This window comes from Primulina eburnea, chromosome 5 (genome assembly GCF_022965805.1).
Source record: "Primulina eburnea isolate SZY01 chromosome 5, ASM2296580v1, whole genome shotgun sequence".
NCBI lineage: Eukaryota > Viridiplantae > Streptophyta > Magnoliopsida > Lamiales > Gesneriaceae > Primulina > Primulina eburnea.
The window spans coordinates 8,669,608-8,695,033 of NC_133105.1; the positions used below are offsets into that span (position 1 = coordinate 8,669,608).

General features: G+C 32.8%; 1 protein-coding gene and 1 pseudogene across 1 annotated transcript; both read left to right on the plus strand.

Moving 5' to 3' along the window:
• The first annotated feature begins 11,304 nt into the window (after positions 1–11,304).
• On the plus strand, positions 11,305–12,996 carry LOC140831722 (desiccation-related protein PCC13-62-like; annotated as a pseudogene).
• Positions 12,997–19,404: 6,408 nt separating this feature from the next.
• Positions 19,405–20,964, plus strand: LOC140832903 (desiccation-related protein PCC13-62-like). Its single transcript, XM_073197184.1, has 3 exons — positions 19,405–19,803; positions 19,962–20,187; positions 20,431–20,964. The coding sequence occupies exons 1-3, from the start codon at positions 19,493–19,495 to the stop codon at positions 20,800–20,802; spliced, it is 909 nt and encodes a 302-aa protein (XP_073053285.1). The 5' UTR covers positions 19,405–19,492; the 3' UTR covers positions 20,803–20,964.
• The last annotated feature ends 4,462 nt before the right edge of the window (positions 20,965–25,426 follow it).

Sequence of the window (25,426 nt, forward strand, 5' to 3'; positions counted from 1 at the left end):
GTCTCATAGGAAATTTACTCAGATATAATGGAATTTTGGGTCTCGGATGAATAACAATTTTTAGAGGCTAAAACCGCTATAAGTAGATGTTTTAATTTAAGAAAAATTAGATTTTTTACCATGTAACCTACATAATTATCAGTTTTGGCCATGTTATTGGCCAATTTATAGTCTCGTCACATTAAATTTCTATTTTTTTATGTTTTAAAATTTTTTCATCTGAGTGTTGACGTGACATCGAAAAATAATGATGTGACATCGAATATTTTTAACATTTCCAATGTTACGTCGGCACTCCGATTAAAATGGACTGAAATTTTATAAGAATGAAAGTTATTGAATATAGCACCACGTAAATTGCTCGATAACATGAAAACAATGAAAATTTTTACATAACCAAAAATATAATTTTTTTAAATTTAAAGTTGAATAAAAAAGAAGAGCAAAAGTTACAAATACAAAATTATTAAGGCTAAATTCTCAAGAGCAAAATTACGTAATATGCGTTCTTCTTAGTTCATTTTCTTCTATGTATTTAATTCTTGAGCGTTTAATATTAAACTTAATAGGTCTAATTCTAAAATCGTATGTTTTGAAATCTACCAAACATTACCAAGTACTGTGACGTGTTTGGCTAGCTTGGAGCTCTCGAGACGAATAAATTTTAGTAAATCCTTCGATGGATGAAAGAAGTAACAGAGAAAAATAGACATCGACTTTTTGCCGTCGAACAATTTATTCTTTATTTCTTTGCGTAACACAAGCTCAAACATTTTTTTATATTTGGTAATGTTATTAAATTATGTTTCGTAATAGTTGAGTATCCAGTGATGTACTATCACATCTAATAGACAGACGCCACTTCAACAATCTCATATAGATGTTCACGGTGGGTGCCCGGTATATCAACTATATATATATATATATATATATATATATATATATATATATATATATATATATATATATATATGGTTCAATATTTGTATAATAATAAAATATTTTTGAAAACAGAATTTTCATCTCGAAATTTCATTATTATTTTTATTTTATATATATATATATATATATATATGAGAAAGCCGTTTCAAAAACTGTAAACTAAAAATTCCAAAAGTCTTTGAAAGTAGAAGCGACGTGTTTAAGTTTTACATATTCTTCACTAATTTTAGAGTTAAGATGGAATAAGTGTGCTAATCCAATCCGCGGTAAGCCAAATTCAAGGGTAAATACGTGTAATTAACATGTGTGTTACTATTATATTAAATGTCGTGACCTAATGAATAATTTTTCTTGGATAATAGAATTTAGACGTACTTGCCAAATTAAAATAACCAGCGCCTCAAATATCTAGATTGTGTGTTCCTTCGCTGCTGTTATATACATTTGTACGAATAACTTTGATTAGATGATTTTTTTTTTATCGCAAAAACTTTTGTAAGATTATCTCATGGGTCAAATTTATAAGACAAATATTATATTTGGGTCGCCCACAAAAAAATAATTCTAAATATGGACAGAGTTGAGACATAACATCATGAGTTCAAGTAGTCTATGCAAGAAAGTCAAACCATAGTACTTCTGAACTTTAGCTAAAAGAGATTATTTGAAAATCTAACCATATCAAAGTTCTATATGCAATACACGTTTCCAAACCGTTTAACTCTAACCATACTACAAACTGTTAGATTTGATTAAATTCGAAGGATAATACAAGTCAAGCCGTTTTTGATAAAGTATGATGACACAGTCTCCTACCAACTTCGAATAACAGAATGTTTTCAAATATGTCCAAAGAATCAACTCGACTTTTTGAATCAGATAGACTTTCCAGATATGGTAACCAGAGACGGATCTACGCTAGGGCTATACTGGGCTGTAGCTCAGCCCATTTTTTTTTATTTAGCGACGGTTGTAGCGACGGTTTTTGATAACCGTCGCTACTTTTGCGACGGTTTTAGTAAACCTGTCGCCGATGTGGATCGGCGACAGTTTTATCAAAAACCGTCGCAATTATTAGCGACGGTTATTGCTAAAACCGTCGCTACATTATTAAAAAATAAAAAAAAGGTGGATCGGCGGTTTTAATTAGCGACGGTTTATTAAATAGAACATCATTACCACTTTGATGTTTATAATGCAGCAATAGATTTCATTTTGATGGAGTTAAATACTCGGTTCAATGAGTCATCGGTGAAACTTCTTTCTCTTAGTATAGCTTTAGATCCTAAAAATTCATTTGACTCATTTAACAGTGATGATATTTGCAAGCTTGCGAAGAAGTTTTATCCTGGAGATTTCACAGATCAAGAAATTGTTGTTTTGAAGTATGAATTGATACATTTATAAACTCGATGTGATGCAGAATTTAAAGGTTCCTACACTTGTTGAGTTGTGTCAGCAATTGACCGAGAGTGGACGGTCAAGTGTTTATGTTATGTTGACTAGATTGATTCATCTTGTTTTGACATTATCTGTGTCTACTGCCACTATTGAACGGGCTTTTTCAGCAATGAAGCATGTGAAGACGGCACTTCGCAATAAAATGGAGGATGACTTTCTTGCCGATTGTTTGACACTCTATATTGAACGAGATTTAGCTAAACATATTGATGTAAATTCTATTATTGATGAATTTTATGTTTTAAAATCCCGTAAGGCACAACTTCGTTGAACGATATAATGTACTTTTTTTTTAATAATATATAACTTATCATATTGAGTTCAAGCCCATCCCAACTCTTATTCCTGGATCCGTCCCTGATGGTAACTGTTTCATCATCCTTTCTAACAAAATGTACACTATGGTAGTGCATATTGAATCGAACACTTTAACGAATTGACAAGTAATTATGACAGGAAGGATTTTCATCTCATGATGTTTGCTGGGCTCTAATTTTTATCATGTTTTCACATTTCAGTTTAGTATGTTATGTTTGTAATTTTTGACAATTTTAGTCTTTTTTTTTCGGACATAATAATGATGTAACTATGACGTATGTAATGTGAGATAAACCCTTTCAATGAAAAAAAAAAGACCAAAATTCCAAAAATTAGAAGATATGACTAAAAATGAAATTTGATAAAAAAAAAAAAAAAACCAAAACCACCAAGAAGCAAATATGCATGACCAAAAATGCAAATTTTCTTTTAAATAATTATAACCCTCTATCTACGGCGATGTTGATGTCAGCCCCACATTGAGGGTTTTTTACAAAAATAATTTAATTTTTAAAACTTTTTTCAAAAATAATGTAAAAAAAAAACCTTTTCAAAACTACCCTAATCCGCTCTCACGGAGCGCGGACGCTGCACACGTGGAGCAGCGTCCGCGCTCCGTAAGAACGGACGCTGTGCCGTGTAGGCATCAGAAAATATTAGCGACGGATAATATAATCAAACCGTCGCTACTTTGCGACGGTTTATAAAACCGTCGCAACACCGTCGCTATTATTCGCAACGATTTATAAACCGTCGCTGCAATGTACCCAGCGACGAGTTATAAAACCGTCGCAACTGAAACCGTCGCTAAATGCGCATTTGAAACTTTAATAAATTTGCATGATGGATTTTTATCCAAACTTTAATATTGTGGGTGTTCAACCGAAATGGATTTTTATCCAAAGTTTGAACACCCACAATATTCACTACAACAAAAATGGATTTTCGCAGCGCGCAAATTCTCTTACCGCAGCGTATATTGAAGACTGCAAACTTGCAAACCGTTGAAAGTTCAAAATTATCCGCGGCGTATATGTGCACGATGTTGATACAATTACGCGTAGCGTGCGTAGAGGCAGGTATCTCGAAATTAAAGTGTGCGTCATATAAACAAACAAGTTGAAATTGTCAATCAATGATATTGGATCCTCGATCGAGATTATGATGATATTAATATAATGGGGGCATGGATCGTGGGCTTGCAAGAGTATAAGCCCATCATGCAAATTTATTAAAGTTTCCAATGCGCATTTAGCGACGGTTAAGGGCGCCTTTATAACCGTCGCTCAGTTGCGACGGTTTTATAACTCGTCGCTGGGTACATTGCAGCGACGGTTTATAAATCGTTGCTAATAATAGCGACGGTGTTGCGACGGTTTGATTATATTATCCGTCGCTAATATTTTCTGATGCCTACATGGCACAGCGTCCGTTCTTACGGAGCGCGGACGCTGCTCCACGTGTGCAGCGTCCGCGCTCCGTGAGAGCGGATTAGGGTAGTTTTGAAATTTTTTTTTTTTATATTATTTTTGAAAAAAGTTTTAAAAATTAAATTATTTTTGTACAAAACCCCCACATTGATGCCTGCTAGGGTTGAGTAGATGGAGCATAATTTCAATTCGATTTCAGGCATTCTTATAGCCGATTCTAATATTCAACGAGTATATCAAAGTTTGACTTATAAATAGTTTATGATTTTTACCGACAGTTCGGAAAATACATATTTAATTTAATAGCTCAATGATAAAATCAAACCGTGTCTTTAATCCATATGCTTCTAAAATCCAAATCGAACAACAATTAATTCGATGGTGAATTTTTTTATAGAGTTGCGTGTCGAGACGCCGAGAAAGACGTGCCATTTATCTCAGCAATGTCAATGTTTCTTCCTCTCTATAATTAAATGCTCTTGAATATATATATATATATATATATATATATAATTAAATGCTCTTGAATATAATATATATAACTAATGTTCCTCTACACGACATGCTATGTATACACATAGCACGCCGTATATAGCATGCTGTGTAGCGGAACATTAGTTTTATAGAAATATTTATATATATATATATATATATATATATATATATATTATAAAAGATATGTTGTGAAAAAGTAAAAATTTATGGTAAAAAGTAAAAATCTCAAACTCTCAAAATTTACCAAACTACACACTTTATAATATTTTTCTCTCTACTCAATTGTGATTTTCTTCAAAAATGAGAGATCTATTTATAGGAAATCTTTACAAATAATCCAAAAATAAAATACATCATTACCTACATCATCACACACTAATTTTCAATATTTACAACTCTTATTTTCAACATTCAAATATTCAATACACACATTTTAAATATATTTTTCAACACTCCCCCTTGTGATGATGATCATAATGATTGTCTTCATTACGTGTTTTTATACTGCCTCGTTAAAAACCTTACTAGGAAAAACTCATTGGGATAAAAACCATAGCAAGGGAAAAAGAGTGCAGTCACATAAACTCCCCCTAATGTTGACACGAACAATTCTTCACAAATTTCGTAGATTGCGCATCTCAATATTATATATGTGCTTTCTGAATATTGACGTATGAAGTGCCTTTGTGAAGAGATCTGATGAATTTTCACTTGATTGAATGTGACGAACATCAATAAATTTATTCTTCTCAAGCTCCTTGGTGAATGCGAAGAACTTAGGAGGAATATGTTTAGTTCTGTCGCTTTTTATGTATCCTTCTTTCATTTTAGCAACACATGCAGCATTATCTTCATATAGTATCATAGGCTTCTCGTCGAATGATAATCCGCATGAGATTTGGATATGTTGGGTCATTGATTTTAACCACACACATTCAAGACTTGCTTCATGTAGTGCAATAATCTCGGCATGATTTGATGAAGTTGTTACGAGCGTTTGTTTTTGTGAACGCCAAGAAATTGCAGTGCCTCCACGAGTAAAAACATATCCAGTTTGGGAACGTGCCTTGTGTGGATCAGATAAGTATCCAGCATCGGCATAACCAATTATACTTGGATTAGCATCTTTTGAATACAAAAGTCCCAAGTCTGTCGTTCCTCATAGATAACGGAATATATGTTTAATTCCGTTCCAGTGTCTCTTTGTTGGATATGTGCTAAATCTTGCCAACAAATTTACGGCAAAAGATATATCAGGCCTTGTACAATTTGTAAGATACATAAGGGCACCGATAGCACTTAGATATGGTACTTCTGGACCAAGAATATCTTCATCTTCTTCACATGGTCGGAATAGGTCCTTTTCTATGTTTAATGATCTAACAACCATTGGAGTACTTAATTGATTTGATTTATCCATATTAAAACGTTTAAGGATCTTTTCTGTATAATTTGTCTGGTGAACAAACATCCCACATTCTTTTTGTTCAATTTGTAAACCCAGACAATACTTGATTTTTCCAAGATCCTTCATTTCAAATTCTTCCTTCAAGTATGACACAACTTCTTGAATTTCCTTATTCATTCCAATGATGTTTAAATCATCAACATATACATCAATAATTACGCATCCGGATGTTGTTTTCTTAATGAAAACACAAGGGCATATTGAATTATTTACATATCCCTTTTTCATCAAGTGATCACTTAGTCGATTATACCACATTCGACCATATTGCTTTAACCCATATAATGATCTTTGTAATTTCACAGAATAACATTCCCTGGGTTTTGAACTTTGTGCTTCAGACATCTTAAATCCTTCAGGGATTTTCATATATATATATTACTATCAAGTGATCCATATAAGTAAGCTGTAACAACATCCATAAGACGCATTTCTAAATTTTCAGATACCGCCAAGCTAATCAAATATCGAAACTTAATTGCATCCATCACGGGAGAATACGTTTCTTCATAATCAATTCCAGGCCTTTGAGAAAAACTTGTGCAACAAGTCGAGCTTTATATCTCACTATTTCATTTTTCTCATTTCGCTTTCGAATAAAAACCCATTTATATCCAACAGGTTTTACACCTTCAGGTGTAAGGACTATAGGTCCAAAAACATTACGTTTATTTAGCGAATCCAATTCAACATGGATGACTTCTTTCCATTTTATCCAATCCTGCCGATTTTTACATTCACCAAAAGATTTTGGTTCGTGATCTTCATTATCATTTATGATGTCGATTGCCACATTATAAGAAAATATATCATCAATTTCTTCTATATCTTTTCGTTTCCATATTTTTCCAGTATTAATATAATTTATAGAGATTTCATTATTCTCGTCAGTTTGTGGTTCTGACAGAACATTTTCATCATCATGTGTTTCTTCAGGAACACCATTCTCTATTTTGTGATTATCATGTGTTTCTTCAGGAACATCATTTTCTCTTTTGTGATCATCGTGTTTCTCTGTGAATTTTCTTTTTCGAGGATTTTTATCCTTGGAACCGACTGGCCTTCCACACTTCAGGCGTTTAATGACATCATGAGTATCTTCAATTTGTTTCTTTGGAATTTCAATTCGAGTAGGGGCATTTGCAGCATGTATATATGATTTAGTTACCCCTTTTGTGTCTGCAAATGCATCTGGTATTTGATTTGCTATTCTTTGCAAGTGCACAATTTGCTGTACATCTTTTTCACATTGTTTTGTTCTTGGATCCAGATGTAATAATGATGATACATACCATGTAATTTCCTTTTCGGTATGTTTCTGTTCTCCCCCTAACATTGGGAAGATTTCCTCATTAAAATGACAATCAGCAAAACGTGCCGTGAACACGTCGCCTGTCTGAGGTTCAAGATATCGAATGATTGATGGACTATCATAACCGCTATAAATTCCAACCTTTCTTTGAGGTCCCATTTTTTTTCTTTGCGGTGGTGCAATAGGCACATACACCATACATCCAAAAATTCTCAGATGAGAAATGTCTGGTTCTTTACCAAATGCAAGCTGCAATTGGGAGTATTTATGATATGCACTTGGTCTGATGCGAATTAATGAAACAGCATGTAAAATTGCATGTCCCCATATAGAAATAGGGAGCTTTGTTTTCATAATCATTGGTCTATCAATCATTTGCAGACGTTTAATCAATGATTCAGCCAATCCATTCTGTGTATGTACATGAGCAACATGATGCTCAACAATGATTCCCATAGATATACAATAATCATTGAAAGTCTGGGAAGTAAATTCACCAGTATTATCAAGTCTAATTTTCTTGATTGTATAATCGGGAAATTGATTCCTCAATTTTATTATTTGAGCAAGTAATCTTGCAAATGCAACATTTCGAGTTCACAATAAACATACATGTGACCATCTGCTGGAGGCATCAATCAATACCATAAAGTATCTGAATGGTCCATATGGTGGATGGATTGGTCAACAAATATCACCCTGAATACGTTCAAGAAACATTGGTGATTCAGTTTGGATTTTGGCTGGTGATGGTCTTATAATAAGTTTTCCAAGAGAACATGCTTTACATTGAAACTTATTATTCTGAAAGATCTTCTGGTCTTTCAGCGGATGACCATGTGTATTTTCTATAATTCTTCGCATCATTGTTGAACCAGGATGTCCCAATCGATGATGCAGTTGGTTAATATTGAAGAATTATCAACTACCATGTTTGATTCAATCGGACTTATATGTGTATAATGTAATCCAGTAGGGAGCATTGGTAGTTTTTCAATCACATATTTCTTTCCTGATTTATATGTGATAAGACACATATATTTCTTATTCCCTTCATTCATTGTTTGAGTATCATACCCATGGGAATATATATCATTAAAACTCAACAAATTTCTTTTCGATTGTGGTGAATATAAAGCATCATTGATAAAAAAATTTGTACCATTAAGTAACAAAAATTGTGTTTTACCACATCCTTTAATCAAGTCTACAGGACCTGATATTGTATTCACCGTTGTTTTTGTTGGTTTTAATTCCAAGAAATATCTTTTATCTCGGAGGATAGTGTGCGTTGTACCACTATCGGGTATGCAAACTTCATCTTTGCTCATAGCATTTTCCATTTTTGAACTTCAAAAAATATGCAATGAAATAAAATTACTGGCAATATATATTTTAATATAACACATATCATAATTTTATAATAAAACATTATTATATGAATACATGAAAAATAAATTATTGTACATTTATATTCTACCACTATATTGTTCATTTTCAGAGAAATCATTGAGAAAATCTGCAGCATCAATATTGTTCATTTCTATCCCACCAACATATTGTTCATTTCCAGAGAAATCATTATAAAATCACCAGCATCAAAATGAGTTGAATTACTCAAACGGTCACTGCGTTCAGTGAAGTTGGTCTCATTTTCTTTTCCCTTTAATGATTCTTTATAAAGTTTACAAAGGTGTTCAGGGGCTCGACAAATTTTGGACCAATGTCCTGGAGTACCACATCTGAAACAAGAACTTTCATATCTTTTTGAGTGATTCTCATTAACACTTGTATTCTCATGATGCCTTTTCTGTGGATGGTTTGGGACGCTCTTTTGAGATGAGTTATAAAAATAACTATATCTATTGTTTTCAAAACCACGGCCTCGACCTCGACCTCGACCAAAACCTTGTCTTTGAATTTGATTTTGGTTTCCAGGTTTAAATTCATTTTTACTTACAGTATTTACTTCTGGAAATACTGTTGATCCAGTGGGTCGGGACTGATGATTTCTCATTAATAGCTCGTTGTTCTTTTCCGCCACAAGAAGACATGCGATGAGTTCAGAATATCTCGCAAATCCACGTACTTTATATTGTTGCTGTAAAGTAATATTTGATGCATGAAACGTGGAAAATATTTTTTCAAGCATTTCCGATTCTGTGACCTCATGTGCACAAAATTTTAGCTGCGAGATTATTCGATACATCGCTGAATTATAATCACTGGCTTTCTTAAAATCTTGGAATCTTAACATATTCCATTCATCACGGGCGGTCGGAAGTATAACTTCCCTTATATGTTCAAATCTTTGTTTCAATCCTTTCCACAAAGCCATGAGATCTTTTTCAATTAAATATTCACATTTCAATCCCTCGTCGAGATGTCGACGCAAAAATATAATGGCTTTTGTCTTTTCTTGTGATGTCGATATGCCATTTTCTTTTATTGTCTCACTTATACCCAATGACTCAAGATGCATTTCTACATCGAGAGTCCATGGCATATAATTTTTCCCCGTGATGTCGAGCGCAACAAATTCGAGATTTGTCAAATTTGACATGGTGGTACTAAAGAAAATTACGATGCATTTTATTAGTTAATGAATATTGCAATGCAAAGTAATGGATAAATAACAAGTACAAGCATTTGTAAAAATAAAGAAAACACACGAGGAGGATATTCTCCAATAAATACAAGACTCGTGAGTATGATAACCAAAATAATTAAAAATAACCTTGAAAAAGCCATCTTCTTTTTTCTTCAAAAAGTTTGATGAAGAATAATTTTTAGAGAAGAAGAGAAAGTTGGAATGATTGAAAGAGTTTGTGAGATCATATTTATAGGGCAAAAACTAGCCGTTTTTTTTTTACCGTTGGTGTACAAAAAAATAAAGGTATGTATTTGTATAATTTTATGGTAATAATATGATGTATATAATATTAGACATGTTTAAATAATTATGTATATCATATCATATTATTATAATGAATTGTAATAATTTATTTTGTTTAAAAATCTTATAGGCTTTTATACTTGTCGTATCCCTTACCGGGAGTGTGGGATGTCGTCTTAACATCCTCCCAGGATTTATAACAAGTTTTCGAAAAATTTATTTTTATTATTTCTAATAATAATATTATATTATATATTAAATATATACACAATAAATAAATAACAGTAAAATAAATATTATTACTTTTGTTAACTTTTTCTTGTGTTTGGAGCTTGGAAAAGTATGGAGGACTTTTTGAGCTTCGTGCTGATAACGTGTTGTGAAAAAGTAAAAATTTATGGTAAAAAGTAAAAATCTCAAACTCTCAAAATTTACCAAACTACACACTTTATAATATTTTTCTCTCTACTCAATTGTGATTTTCTTCACAAATGAGAGATCTATTTATAGGAAATCTTTACAAATAATCCAAAAATAAAATACATCATTACCTGCATCATCACACACTAATTTTCAATATTTACAACTCTTATTTTCAACATTGCAAATATTCAACATTCAAATATTCAATACACACATTTTAAATATATTTTTCAAAAAGATAAAATTATAAAAAAAAACTTTGATGTCATATTAAAATACGTATGGTATACTTAAATTTAATAAAATAGCATAGTTTAAACAACCATTTTCTTGACTTAATTGGCTTTGAATTTTGTCTATAAATACCCAACCCCAGAATTCAATTTGCATGAAGAATAACCCGTAAACAAAACGTATATCACGATAAAAACAAAAAAACAGAGCCAACTTAGGTAGCCATCTCAAATCATGGCAACAATATCGTCCATTTCTGCCGCCTCAACCGCCTTTTCTTCTTCCTTCTTCTTCTTTCACGGCAGCCTTACGGTGTCGCCGGGGTATGCCCAAATCGGACGTGATCTTCTCTTGAGTTCCCTCTGAATTTGGAATACTTGGAGGCCGGTTCTTCGCTTGGAGCTTTTGTTCATGGATTGGAAGTTCTTGAGCCAATCTAATCGGGAGGTCCACTTCGGCGTCAGGAACTCAGTCCATTGCTCGAGACTCACATCAGTTTGCGTATCAAGAATTCGGATTTAGGCCTCCTAATCAACTATTCAATCTTGGCACCAGATTAGAGGATTTGTGGATTAAGATTTGGAATTGGATTTGGAAATCAGTATTGATTCATTTTGCTTGGTTTAAATTAAAAGCAATCCATTTGTTTGGAGAAAAATATCGAATTGGATTTTGCTTTTACTAAACTACCCTATAAACTTTGGTGGGAATGATGGTTTGATAAAAAGTAATTTTGTTTTTAAACCAATCCACCAAATCTCTCAAATTTGATGGGATTTGGTATAGTGAAATTAGAAATCCCTGAATAAGCAATCCAACTTTTTTTTTAATATTGTCAACAGTAAAAATAGATTTGAAATCCATCCCATGAAACTCCCAATCCGGGTTGACGTTGTTTGTGATAATATTAGTTAATATACTAATTATATATGTTAAAATAAAATTTTTCATCAAATATGATGTTGGAGTATCTCAAAGTAGTCAGTAATAGCCCTCATACTTAAAAATATATGCAGGGCAATAAAAAGGACAGTCCCTGGATTTCCCCGGCCCCTGCTCGACCTGAGTGTAGCCAATTTCGCGACAGTGATGAACAATGCATTTGGGAAAGAATTGCATCCTCCATTTGATCCCTATGCAAATGATCTCAACTATCTGCTTGCAAGCTATGTTATCCCTTATGTTGGCCTCACCGGATATGTTGGAGCTAATCCAAAACTCCAATCCCCAACCGCCAAAAAGGTGATATATTGCTAGCTGCCATCTTTCTCTTTTTACTTAATTCTACCGGACTATTGATCACAAATTCACAACAATGCCACTACCATCTTCCCTAATGATAATATAACATATCAGTTCATGTGTTTTTTGCGATGCTTCAGTTCAGTTTGATCGAGTTCTAGTCGACTTCCAAGTAAAACTGAGCGATATATCATCTCGTGCCATTAATCACTAATATGTTGGTTACTAATCTTTTGAAAATTTAGCTTGTGGCGGGACTCTTAGGTGTCGAATCAGGCCAAGACGCGGTCCTTCGAGCACTGCTGTACGAGCATGCCGGTTTACCAGTGATACCCTATGGTTATACAGTGGCAGAATTTACAAATAAGATATCAAACCTGAGAAATAGGCTTGGAAAGGAAGGCATAAAAGATGAAGGTCTGATCGTTAAACCCGAGTTAGGCCCGGAGGGGAAAAGTGCAGGTAACGTGCTAGCAGGAGATCGAGACTCGTTGGCTTACGGGCGAACACCCGAGGAAATACTTAGGATTGTGTATGGAAGTGGGAATGAGTCTCAGCCAGGTGGATTCTACCCCCGTGGAGCTGATGGCGCGATAGCAAGGTCATACTTGAAATGAAGTTGCATACGTACAATTCTTTGTATCCATAAATTATATGATGATGATGCATTGTTGAGTGTATGATTAATAATGCTGCTACAATAAGAGCTGCAGATATACTGAAATAAAGTGCATGTATTTTTGTGTGATTAATAACATTTTATATACTTGGTTTATGAACTTTCACCAAATCTTTCAAATTATCCGAATGGGATGATGATGATTTTGCAGCAGCAAAGGAAAAGTAAGTGAAGTTAGTTAGTTGTAATTCTTGTGGAAGTGGTGTGTTTTTTTTTTTTCTAAATCCAAATCAAACTTAAGCTTGAATGCTTGATGTACATGTGCGTGGAAACGCCGAGAAATTAGATTTGCCTTAATAATCTCCACACCCATGTCATTGTGGCTTCCTATTTCTTCTATAGAATTAAATGATAGCCCTACCAATAAATCCAATCTTTACGTGGCTTTTAAATTTGACATGGCGTTTCTATACAATAACTATCCCCCCATTTTCTTGAAGAAGCTGGTGGCATTTAATTTTGCCTATAAATACGCAACCACAAGAATTTAGTTTGCACGAAAAACTCGTAGACGTGTCAATGCTTCTTCTCCACAGCGGAGATCTCCCGCAGGATCAAATTCTTGTATTCGTCCCAAAAATATTAATGGGTTGGGGAGAATCTCCGAACCCGAACTTATTATTAAATTCTTAATGTATTTTTGAAAATATTAATAATAACATTCTTATTGTATCATTATTATTTAATATTAATAATAATATTATTAATATAATTTTCGAGTTGATTTGGAAATAAGGATAGTTTTCGGGGTGTAACTCATTTATCGAATGCGATTATGCATGTCCAAATTGTAGATTCAAAATAGATGAATGATATTTCATTAGTGGTATATATAAATGGGAACAGTGAGACAACATATCAAATTATATATATTTATATATATAACCAAATCAACTCGAATATTTTGGTCCATGTGAATATTTAATCAGAATAGTTTATGGTAAAGTCAAACTCAACGTGTAGGCCTAGGTGTTATATAAATAAGTATCGTATATCGAATTGCTTCTATTAATATTGTACACGTTTCACATTGATAAAATATAATAAAGGTTATTAAACAATATTATATAACTAAGAGAATGATTTGGTCTACAATAGAATCAGAAATTAATGAAAGCAACTTTAAAATAAAATAAACATACGAATATCATTTCATTCACATTCACATTCTTGATACCAGAAAAATAAAACAAAAATAGAGTAAAATTAGTTTTAACTGTCAAATAATTTCTTAATTTAAATTCAAAATAATAGTTACTAAAAAATGTGTATTATTGTTATTATTATTTTAAAAATAAATTTATAAATATTGACACCCTATTAATTATTATATAATTATCGTTATCATAAATAAAATAATATAAATGTTGATCTTAATTTTATTTTTATTAGTAATATTTTATTTATTAAAATAATCTTCTTTCATAAAATATTATAATAATTATTATTTAAAAATCATTTTATTTTATTATATTTTTTAATTAATCTGTCAATATAATTGTATCCAAAATACTATGACCACTACAAAAAAAAAACGGCATTTGCGACGGTCAAAACCGTCGCTAAATGGTAAGGCGACCGTTTTAACGACGGTTCGACTAACCGTGACTATAGGCTTGCGTCGCCTTTTAAAAGCCACGGTTTTTCATCTCGCGTCGCTATATTGCGACGGTTTAATTGATGAAGACCGTCGATTCAATTAGCGACGGTTTATAAAAACCGTCGCTACAGTAGCGACGTCTAATATTAAAAAGACCGTCGCTAAATTAAAAGACGGTTTTTTAAAGAACACCGTCGCTATAATAAGCGACGGTGTTTACAACATCCGTCGCTATATTAATTGGCGGTTTTTTAAAAAAACCGCCGCTTAAAAGCGACGGTTTGTAACCCTAAAATCAATAAAAAAAAACTACAACACAAAAATTATTAAAATTATGTAGTAAATTTTCGGTGAAAAAAAAAATTCAAACCTTATTTGTACGAAGATATGTAACTGAAAGATCACACCGACTATTAAATCTACAAAATAAATACAAAAAAATGTTAGTACAAAATAAAAAAATCGAAACATCGAAATAATGGAGAGAGTTTAACTACTACCAGAGACAAAGTAAGAATCGATTATGAAAATGTTCGGTGAACCTCGGTTTATATAGAATAATAGCGACGGATCTTAGTGCAATGGTCGCTATATAGCGACGGTTTAAGAAAAACCGTTGTTAAATTAGCGACGGTTTAGGAAATGCCGTCGCCGATCTAGATCGGCGACGGTTATTACAGAACCGTCGCTGATGTAGAGACGGTATTACCTGAACTGTTGCCGATCTATAAGCGACGGTATTAATATATCCGTCACTATAATGGCCACGGTTAGTTTTAAACGGTCGCTATAATAGCGACGGGATTTAGTAAAACTGTCGCTTAACAAATTAAGCCACGGTTTACTAAAAACCATCGCTATTATAGCGACGGTTATAATCAAACCGTCGCTATAGTGGCGACAGTTTTTATATTACCCGTCGCTATTATTGCGACCACCTTATACACCCGTCGCCATTTTGTAACAGTTGCAATAATAGCGACGGTTAATGAAAAACTGTTGCATTTTTAGCGACGGTTAAGCTTTAACCGTCGCTTTTTGAGCGATGGTTTTTATTTGACCGTCGCTTAACTTGTGACGCGACGGTTGTTTTAACCGCCGTCGCTATATAGCGACGGTTTACGATAAACGGTCGCTATATTAGCGACGGTTGTATTAAAACCGTCGCTATAGGCTCCGTTTTTTTGTAGTGGACGTAATTCAACTGAATACATATCTAGGAAAATGAAAAATGACTAATTAGATGTTTTTAATTACAGTGGTATCCGTGTTTACATGTTTAAAATGTAGTTTTATATTAAAATGCATAAAACTGTGTTTTAAAGGACATTCGAAACGCGATTGAGTAACGGAGATTGGGGACCATTTGAAGAAAAATATTTTTATTAAATAATTATTTTTAATTGTTTAATGTGGTATATTTTAATGAAATTTTCGAAAATTGGGTATTTTGAGTTGTTTTTATACTCCAAATCGTATTTTAAACCGATAATCAATTTTCGATGAAAAATATGGACTTTTTGGGAACTGGATAATATTTTCGAAAACTATCCTAAACGAAATAATTTTACTATATTCTAATGGGCCTAATGAACATATTATACCTAGGTTAATGGACCTAGCTTACTACCAAACTATTTATATCAAACTTTAATACTAAAAACACTAACCTAAACACATATTATTCACGCCTCACCCCTCACAAAGCACTAGGACTCCTAGGGCAGCAGCTATACGGCACACACTTTTCAAGGCAAGCTCACGAAACTTTGAATGGAAAATTCAGCAAGGTTCCTCTCCACCGACATCCCTCTCATCGCAAGTTGTTTTTCATGCGTAATAAACGCAAAGGCATGCCCTAATCTTCCTTTACTCATCTTTCACACCATATTACATGATTTCATACATGTTTGCATTAAATATGATACACTTTGTATATTTTCGTTTTTATGACTATACATGCACAAAACTAGTATTTTCATCCTTTAAAACTCTTGCTATTGATGAACAAATTAAAGGGGATGACATGGAATGATTTCTTGAAAGGATGTTATTCCACATGTTTAAGGGTTCATAGATGCATAGGTAAGGGCTGGACAAAAGTGGAAATAAGTGGAACGAAAATTGGGATAATGAAGGTTAGGGTGTTCGACTTTTGGAGAAATTAGGAAGAGGGCTTTCCAAGCGAGGGGACGGGCTCATGAGGGTCCTAGCCATGTGCCATGGTGGTCCAAGGACGGTGGAATGGTTCAGGAAGGAGAGGCGCTCGACTAGGAGTCCATAAGATGTGCATGTATTGGGTGGGCGCGGATGGTGCACGTTCTCGTGCATGGGCCGTAGGGGATGGTATAAGGGGATACTAAAGGGTTTGGTCTAGGTCCTAGAAGTGTTGGTCAGGGGCTGGTCCAATGGGTTAGGGTCTAGGTTCGAAAGTTTTGAGGGTGGCATGAGTTAGGGTTCGATCCATATAGGGCAGAAAATTCAGTAGCTGATCTAGGCTGGTTCGAGGGTCTTAGTTGGCTTGATTTGGGTTGTATATGGTATAGTTAGGTGTTATTAAGCTATGGTTCAAGTTTGGTAAATTTTTGTTAAGTTTCGAGTTAATTTGGTTTAAACCGGTATGTACGTCTAAGCTTTAAATACGAATCGAGAAGTTAGTCGAGGAGCTTAAGTTTACGTCTAAGAAATATTTATGGGTATATTTTAAGATGTTATGTTAACTTTGGATGGATTTGGTTCGTAGTTTTAAGGTCCGAGGATAAATTGGGAAAATTAGGGTTTCAGGGGCAAAACTGTCATTTTACACCTGAAAAATGTTAAACGTCCTGATAGTGTCTTGAATGCTGCAATAAATTTTAAAATGTTTATGAAATTTTATGATGAAAAGTTAATGCTGAAAGACGTGTTGCATACTTGGTTTAAAAGAAAATTAATCTATATATACATGAATTTTTATAAGTGATGGAAATGTGAAAAGTTTAAGGAGGTGAATTGATTGTGGCTAATATGATGATATGACAAGTAAGGTCATTGCTCAGGTGACGGCTGAGAGTGTCGCTGATGGCCCCGCCGTCCGGTACCGTGGTTATACGTAGATAGATTCATCGATCCACAACTAATTATACAAAAGTCACAATTGAAGATCTGAATTCAATAAAAAGATAAATGTATACGTATATGATGAAAAATAAAAAGTATATGATGAAAATAAAATATTTAAGTTTATGCATGTTCATGAAAAGCTATTTTATTAAAAGTTTTTTTCTGTTGCTTGTGAATGTATAAGTATTATTAGCTATCATGATTAAGGTTTGTTGAGTCAATAGAGTCGATAGGTGTGATCGATGCAGGTGAGCATGATGTTGATATTGATGGAGGAATTGATGGTTGAACTAGCTGGACTGAAGGTGCTAATAACCCGAGGACCGTTGCTAGTTTTCCGCAAAAATTAAGTTTATGATTTAAGCTACTTTAAGGATTTTATGACGTTTAGTACTTTTATGCTTTCGAGGAATTTTGAGAGATTGGGATATTTATGTTTTATTTTGAAAAATATTAAATTTAGGTTTGGTCGACGATTTACGATTTCATATTTTGAATATTTTCTTTTGGATTTTCAAATAATTAGTTCAAGAGTTTATTTTAAATGATGTCAAAATTATTTATATATGTATAGTTACATTTCGGCCGCTTAGATGGGAAAGAAAAAAAAATTATAGTATATTTTAAAAAAAACGAGTAGTGAATGTTTTAATTAAGATATTATTTTATTTATTTTAATTATTAATATTATCATCATTATTTTATAAATTTAATAAAATATTATTACTATTATTAAGATATAGATTTATATTTGTAGCGTCCGAAAATCAGTTCGAGTAGAACGTATGTATGAAAATTATTAAATTGCTAAAATATTTTAATTAAATGATTTTGGACGCATGAATGATATATTTTGAGTGACTAAATGATTAATTGTGTAATTTTGCTCGAATTACATAATTTAAAGATTTTTCATGCGAATATCGGTGGTTGGCCGGAGACGGAGGACCGAAGATGATTAAGGTGTTAAATATTTAAAAGCTAAAATTTATTTTTAGTTAAGAAATAAATTATTTTCAAGGTCAAATTTAAATTAATTAGTGCGAGCAAGTAAATTATGTATTTTATAAAGGATTTTTTTGGAAATTGATATTTTTAAATCTTTTAATTTGTGGCCTAATGATTTTATAAATCTTAATCTAAATTTTATATATCAAAGTTCGAGTTATAAATAGTGTATGATTCTAACATGGAAAATGCATGTTTAATCTAATAGCTCAATAATAAAATCAAACCGTGTCTTTAATCCAGACGCTTCTAAAATCCAAATCAAACTACAATTAATTCGATGATGAATTTTTTTTGAGTGGGTCTCAAGTCTTAATCCGTGAGATGGGTCAACCATAAATATATTCATAATTAAAAGTAATATTCTTAGCATAAAAAGAAATAATTTTTAATGTATGACCCAAATAAGATATCAGTCTCACAAATATGATCCGTGAGACCGTCTCACATAAATTTTTGCTTTTTTTTTTTAGAGTTGCCAAAGACGTGCCATATATTTGGCAATGTCAATGTGGCTTCCTATTTCATCTGTACAATTAAATGCTCTTGAATATAATATATATATATACACACACCAAAGGCCAATCTTCACGCGATTCTTCCATAATATTTCTATATAACTAATGTTCCTATGCCGCTATATAACTAATATTCCGCTACACGGCATGCAGCATAACATAATATATATATATATATATATATATATATATATATATATATATATATATATATATATATATATATATATATATATATATATATATATATATATATATATATCCAACCCCAAGAATTCAATCTGCATGAAGAATTAACCCGTAAACAAAAGTATATCAGATACAAAACAAAAAACAGAGCCAAATTAGGTAGCCATCTCACATCATGGCAACAATATCGTCCATTTCTGCCGCCTCAACCGCCCTTTTCTTCTTCCTTCTTCTTCTTCACGGCAGCCTTACGGTGTCGCGGGGTCTGCCCAAATCGGACGTTGATCTTCTTGAGTTCCCTCTGAATTTGGAATACTTGGAGGCCGAGTTCTTCGCTTGGGGAGCTTTTGGTCATGGATTGGACGTTCTTGAGCCTAATCTTACATCGGGAGGTCCACCGCCTATCGGCGTTCAGATTGCTAAACTCAGTCCATTAATCAGAGATATCACAGCCCAGTTTGCATATCAAGAATTCGGACATTTGAGGTCCATTCCTAATCAATGATTAGTTTCGTGCATATATTATTTGAGATTTTAAATATACTAGATTTTTATATAAATTAAAATAAATTTTTCCATCAAATATCATGTTGGAGTATCTCAAAGTAGTCAATAATAGCCCTCATACTTAAAAATATATGCAGGGCAATAAAAAGGACAGTCCCTGGATTTCCCCGACCCCTGCTCGACCTGAGTGTAGCGAATTTCGCAACAGTGATGAACAATGCATTTGGGAAAAAATTGCATCCTCCATTTGATCCCTATGCAAATGATCTCAACTATCTGCTTGCAAGCTATGTTATCCCTTATGTTGGCCTCACCGGATATGTTGGAGCTAATCCAAAACTCCAATCCCCAACCGCCAAAAAGGTAATATTTGCTAGCTGCCATCTTTTCTCTTTTTACTTAATTCTACCGGACTATTGATCACAAATTCACAACAATGCCACTACCATCTTCCCTAATGATAATATAACATATCAGTTCATGTGTTTTTTTCGATGCTTCAGTTCAGTTTGATCGAGTTCTAGTCGACTTCCAAGTAAAACTGAGCGATATAATCTCGTGCCATTAATCACTAATATGTTGGTTACTAATCTTTTGAAAATTTAGCTTGTGGCGGGACTCTTAGGTGTCGAATCAGGCCAAGACGCGGTCCTTCGAGCACTGCTGTACGAGCATGCCGGTTTACCAGTGATACCCTATGGTTATACAGTGGCAGAATTTACAAATAAGATATCAAACCTGAGAAATAGCCTTGGAAAGGAAGGCTTAAAAGATGAAGGTCTGATCGTTAAACCCGAGTTAGGCCCGGAGGGGAAAAGTGCAGGTAACGTGCTAGCAGGAGATCGAGACTCGTTGGCTTACGGGCGAACACCCGAGGAAATACTTAGGATTGTGTATGGAAGTGGGAATGAGTCTCAGCCAGGTGGATTCTACCCCCGTGGAGCTGATGGCGCGATAGCAAGGTCATACTTGAAATGAAGTTGCATACGTACAATTCTTTGTAATCCATAAATTATGATGATGATGCATTGTTGAGTGTATGATTAATAATGCTGCTACAATAAGAGCTCAAGATATACTGAAATAAAGTGCATGTATTTTTGTGTGATTAATAACATTTTATATATCTTGTGAACTCTATACTAAGTTTCACCAAATCTTTCGTATTATCCGAATGGAATGATGATGATTTTGCAGCTGCAAAGGAAAAGTAAGTGAAGTTAGTTTGCTGTAATTCTTGTGGAAGAGGGGTGTTTTTTTCTAAATCCAAATCAAACTTAAGCTGGATGTGCGTGGAAATCCCGAGAAAGATTTGCCTTAATAATCTCCCCATGCCATTGTGGCTTCCTATTTCTTCTATAGAATTAAATGGTAGCCCTTGAAAAATACCAATAAATCCAATCTTTACGTGGCCTTTAAAAAAACCATTATAACAATATTTTTGGATTATTGATATAGATAAATCCCACAATTTTTTAAGAAAAAGTACAAATTTGGTATTGTATATTTGTCTTCTATAATTTTGATCATCTATGTTATCAAAGTTCAATATTATGTATGTTATCTTTGTTTTTTCTATAATTTTAGTCATTTCTCCGGCGTGACACTCATGTGATTCCAATGTGGAGTAGATCTCTTGTGAGACAGTCTCACGAACCTTTATCTGTGAAACGGGTCAACCCTATATATACGTTCTTGGACAATCCTCTCCGCTTGAAAACCGAAGCATATATATATAACCAAATCAACTAGAATATTTTGGTCCATGTGAATGTTTAATCAGAATACTTTCTGGTAAAGTCAAGCCCAACGTGTAGGCCTAGGTGTTACATAAATATCTTATACTGAATTGCTTCTATTAATATTGTACACGTTTCACATGGATAAAATATAATAAAGGTTATTAAACAATATTATATAACTAAGAGAATGATTTGGTCTACAATAGAATCAGAAATTAATGAAAGCAACTTTAAAATAAAATAAACATACGAATATCATTTCATTCACATTATTGATACCAGAAAAATAAAACAAAAATAGAGTAAAATTAGGTTTAACTGTCAAATAATTTCTTAATTTAAATTCAAAATAATAGTTACTAAAAAATGTGTATTATTGTTATTATTATTTAAAAAATAAATTTATAAATATTGACACCCTATTAATTATTATATAATTATCGTTATCATAAATAAAATAATATAAATGTTGATCTTAATTTTACTTTTATTAGTAATATTTTATTTATTAAAATAATCTTCTTTCAATAAAATATTATAATAATTATTATTTAACAATCATTTTATTTTATTATATATTTTTTGTAATTAATCTGTCATTATTAATGTAAGATCCAAAATACGATGACGTAATTCAACTGAATACAGATATAGAAAAATGAAAAACGACTAATTAGATGTTTTTAATTACAATGGTATCCATGTTTACATGTTTAAAAATGTAGTTTTATATTAAAATGCATAAAAATGTGTTTTTAAAGGACATTCGAAACGCGATTGAGTAACGGAGATCGGGGACCATTTGAAGAAAAATATTTTTATTAAATAATTAATTTTAATTGTTTAATGTGGCATATTTTAATGAAATTTTCGAAAATTGGGTATTTTGAGTTGTTTTTATACTCCAAATCGTATTTTAAACCGATAATCAATTTTCGATAAAAAAATATGGACTTTTTGGGAACTGGATAATATTTTCGAAAACCATCCTAAACGAAATAATTTTACTATATTCTAATGGGCATATTATACCTAGGTTAATGGACCTAGCTTACTACCAAACTATTTATATCAAACTTTAATCCCAAAAACACTAACCTAAACACATATTATTCACGCCTCACCCCTCACAAAGCACTAGGACTCCTAGGGCAGCAGCTATACGGCAGCACACACACTTTTTCAAGGCAAGCTCACGAAACTTTGGATGGAAAATTCAGTAAGGTTCCTCTCCAGCAACATCCCTCGTATCGCAAGTCGTTTTTCATGCGTAATAAACGCAAAGGCACGTCCTAATCTTCCTTTACTCATCTTTAACACCATATTACATGATTTGATACATGTTTGCATGAAAATATGTTACACTTTGTATATTTTCGTTTTTATGACTATTCATGCACAAAACTAGTATTTTCATCTTTTAAAACTCTTGCTAATGATGAACAAAGGGGATGCCATGGTATGATTTCTTGAAAGGATGTTATTCCACATGTTTAAGGGTTCACAGATGCATAGGTAAAGGCTGGACAAGAGTGGAAATAAGTGGAACGAAAATTGTGATCATGAGGGTTAGGGTGTTCGACTTTTGGAGAAATTAGGAAGGGGGCTGTGCAAGGGCTTTCCAAGCAAGGGGATGGGCTCATGAGGGTCCTAGCCATGGGCCATGGTGGTCCAATGACAGTGGAATGGTTCAGGACGGAGAGGCGCTCGGCTAGGAGTCCATAAGCTGTGCATGTATTGGGTGGGCGTGGATGGTGCACGTTCTCGTGCATGGGCCGTAGGGGATGGTATAAGGGGATCCTAAAGGGTTTTTTCTAGGTCCTAGAAGTGTTGGTCAGGGGCTGGTCCAATCGGTTAGGGTCTAGGTTCGAAAGTTTTGAGGGTGGCATGAGTTAGGGTTCGATCCATATAGGGCAGAAAATTCAGTAGCTGATCTAGGCTGGTTCGAGGGTCTTGATTGGCTTGATTTGTGTTGTATATGTTATAGTTAGGTGTTATTAAGCTATGGTTCAAGTTTGGTAAATTTTTGTTAAGTTTCGAGTTAATTCGGTTTAAAACTGAGATGTACGTCTAAGCTTTAAATACGAATCGAGAAGTTAGTCGAGGAGCTTAAGTTTACGCCTAAAAAATATTTATGGGTATATTTTAAGATGTTATGTTAAGTTTGGATGGATTTGGGTCAGAGTTTTAAGGTCTGAGGATAAATTGGGAAAATTAGGGTTTCAGGAGCAAAGCAGTCATTTTACACCTGAAAAATGTTAGACGTCCTGACAGTGTCCTGAATACCGCAATAAATTTTAAAATGTTTATTTTAAATGTTTATGAAATTTTATGATGAAAAGTTAATGCTAAAAGACGTGTTGCATACTTGGTTCAAAAGAAAAGTAATCTATATATACATGAATTTTTATAAGTGATGGAAATGTGAAAAGTTTAAGGAGGTGAATTGATTGTGGCTAATATGATGATATGATATGTAAGGTCATTACTCAGTTGACGGGTGAGAGTGTCGCTGATGGCCCCGTCTTCCGGTACCGTGGTTATACGTAGATAGATCCATCGATCCACAACTAATTATACAAAAGTCACAATTGAGGATCTGAATTCAATAAAAATATCAACATATACGTATATGATGGAAAATAAAAAGTATATGATGAAAATAAAATATTTAAGTTTATGCATGTTCATGAAAAGCTATTTTATTAAAAGTATTTTCACTGTTGCTTGTGAATGTATATGTATTATTAGCTATCATGATTAAAGTTTGTTGAGTCAATAGAGTCGCTAGGTGTGATCGATGCATGTGAGCATGATGTTGATATTGATGGAGGAATTGATGGTTGAATTAGCTGGGCTGAAGGTGCACATAACCCGACCGTTGCTAGTTTTCCGCAAAAATTAAGTTTATGATTTAAGCTACTTTAAGGATTTTATGACGTTTAGTACTTTTATGCTTTCGAGGAATTTTGAGAGATTGGGATATTTATGTTTTATTTTGAAAAATTAGGTTTGGTTGACGATTTACGATTTCATGTTTTGAATATTTTCTTTTGGATTTTCAAATAATTAGTTCGAGAGTTTATTTTAAATGGTGTGAAAAATATATATATATATATATGTATAGTTACATTTCGGCCGAATAGATGGGAAAGAAAAAAAAATTCTATTATATTTTTTTAAAAAAAAAACGAGTAGTGGACGTTTCAATTAAGATATTATTTTATTTATTTTAATTATTAATATTATCATAATTATTTTATAAATTTAATAAAATATCATTATCATTATTATTAAGATATAGATTTATATTTGTAACGTCCGAAAATCAGTTCGAGTATACCGCATGTATGAAAATTATTAAATTGCTAAAATATTTTAATAAAATGCTTTTGGATGTTTGAATGATATATTTTGAGTGACTAAATGATTAATTGTGTAATTTTGCTCGAATTACATAATTTAAAGATTTTTCATGCGAATATCGGTGGTTGGCCGGAGACTAAGGACCGGCAATGATTAAGGTGTTAAAGATTTAAAAGCTAAATTTTATTTTTAGTTAAGAAATTATTTATTTGAAATAATTTAAGAATTTTAGCATTTTCAAGATCAAATTTAAATTAATTAGTGGGAGCAAGTAAATTATGTATTTTATAAAGGATTTTTTTGGAAATTGATATTTTTAAATCTTTTAATTTGAGGCCTAATGATTTTATAAATCTTAATGTGCATAATTTATTAATTAAAAAACTAGTGTTGATTAAGCCCATTTGTTTTTGTTTTTTTTAAATAACTAACCTTAAACCCTAAACACACACACCTAAACACATCGAAACACACACACAATTTTCGAAATGAGG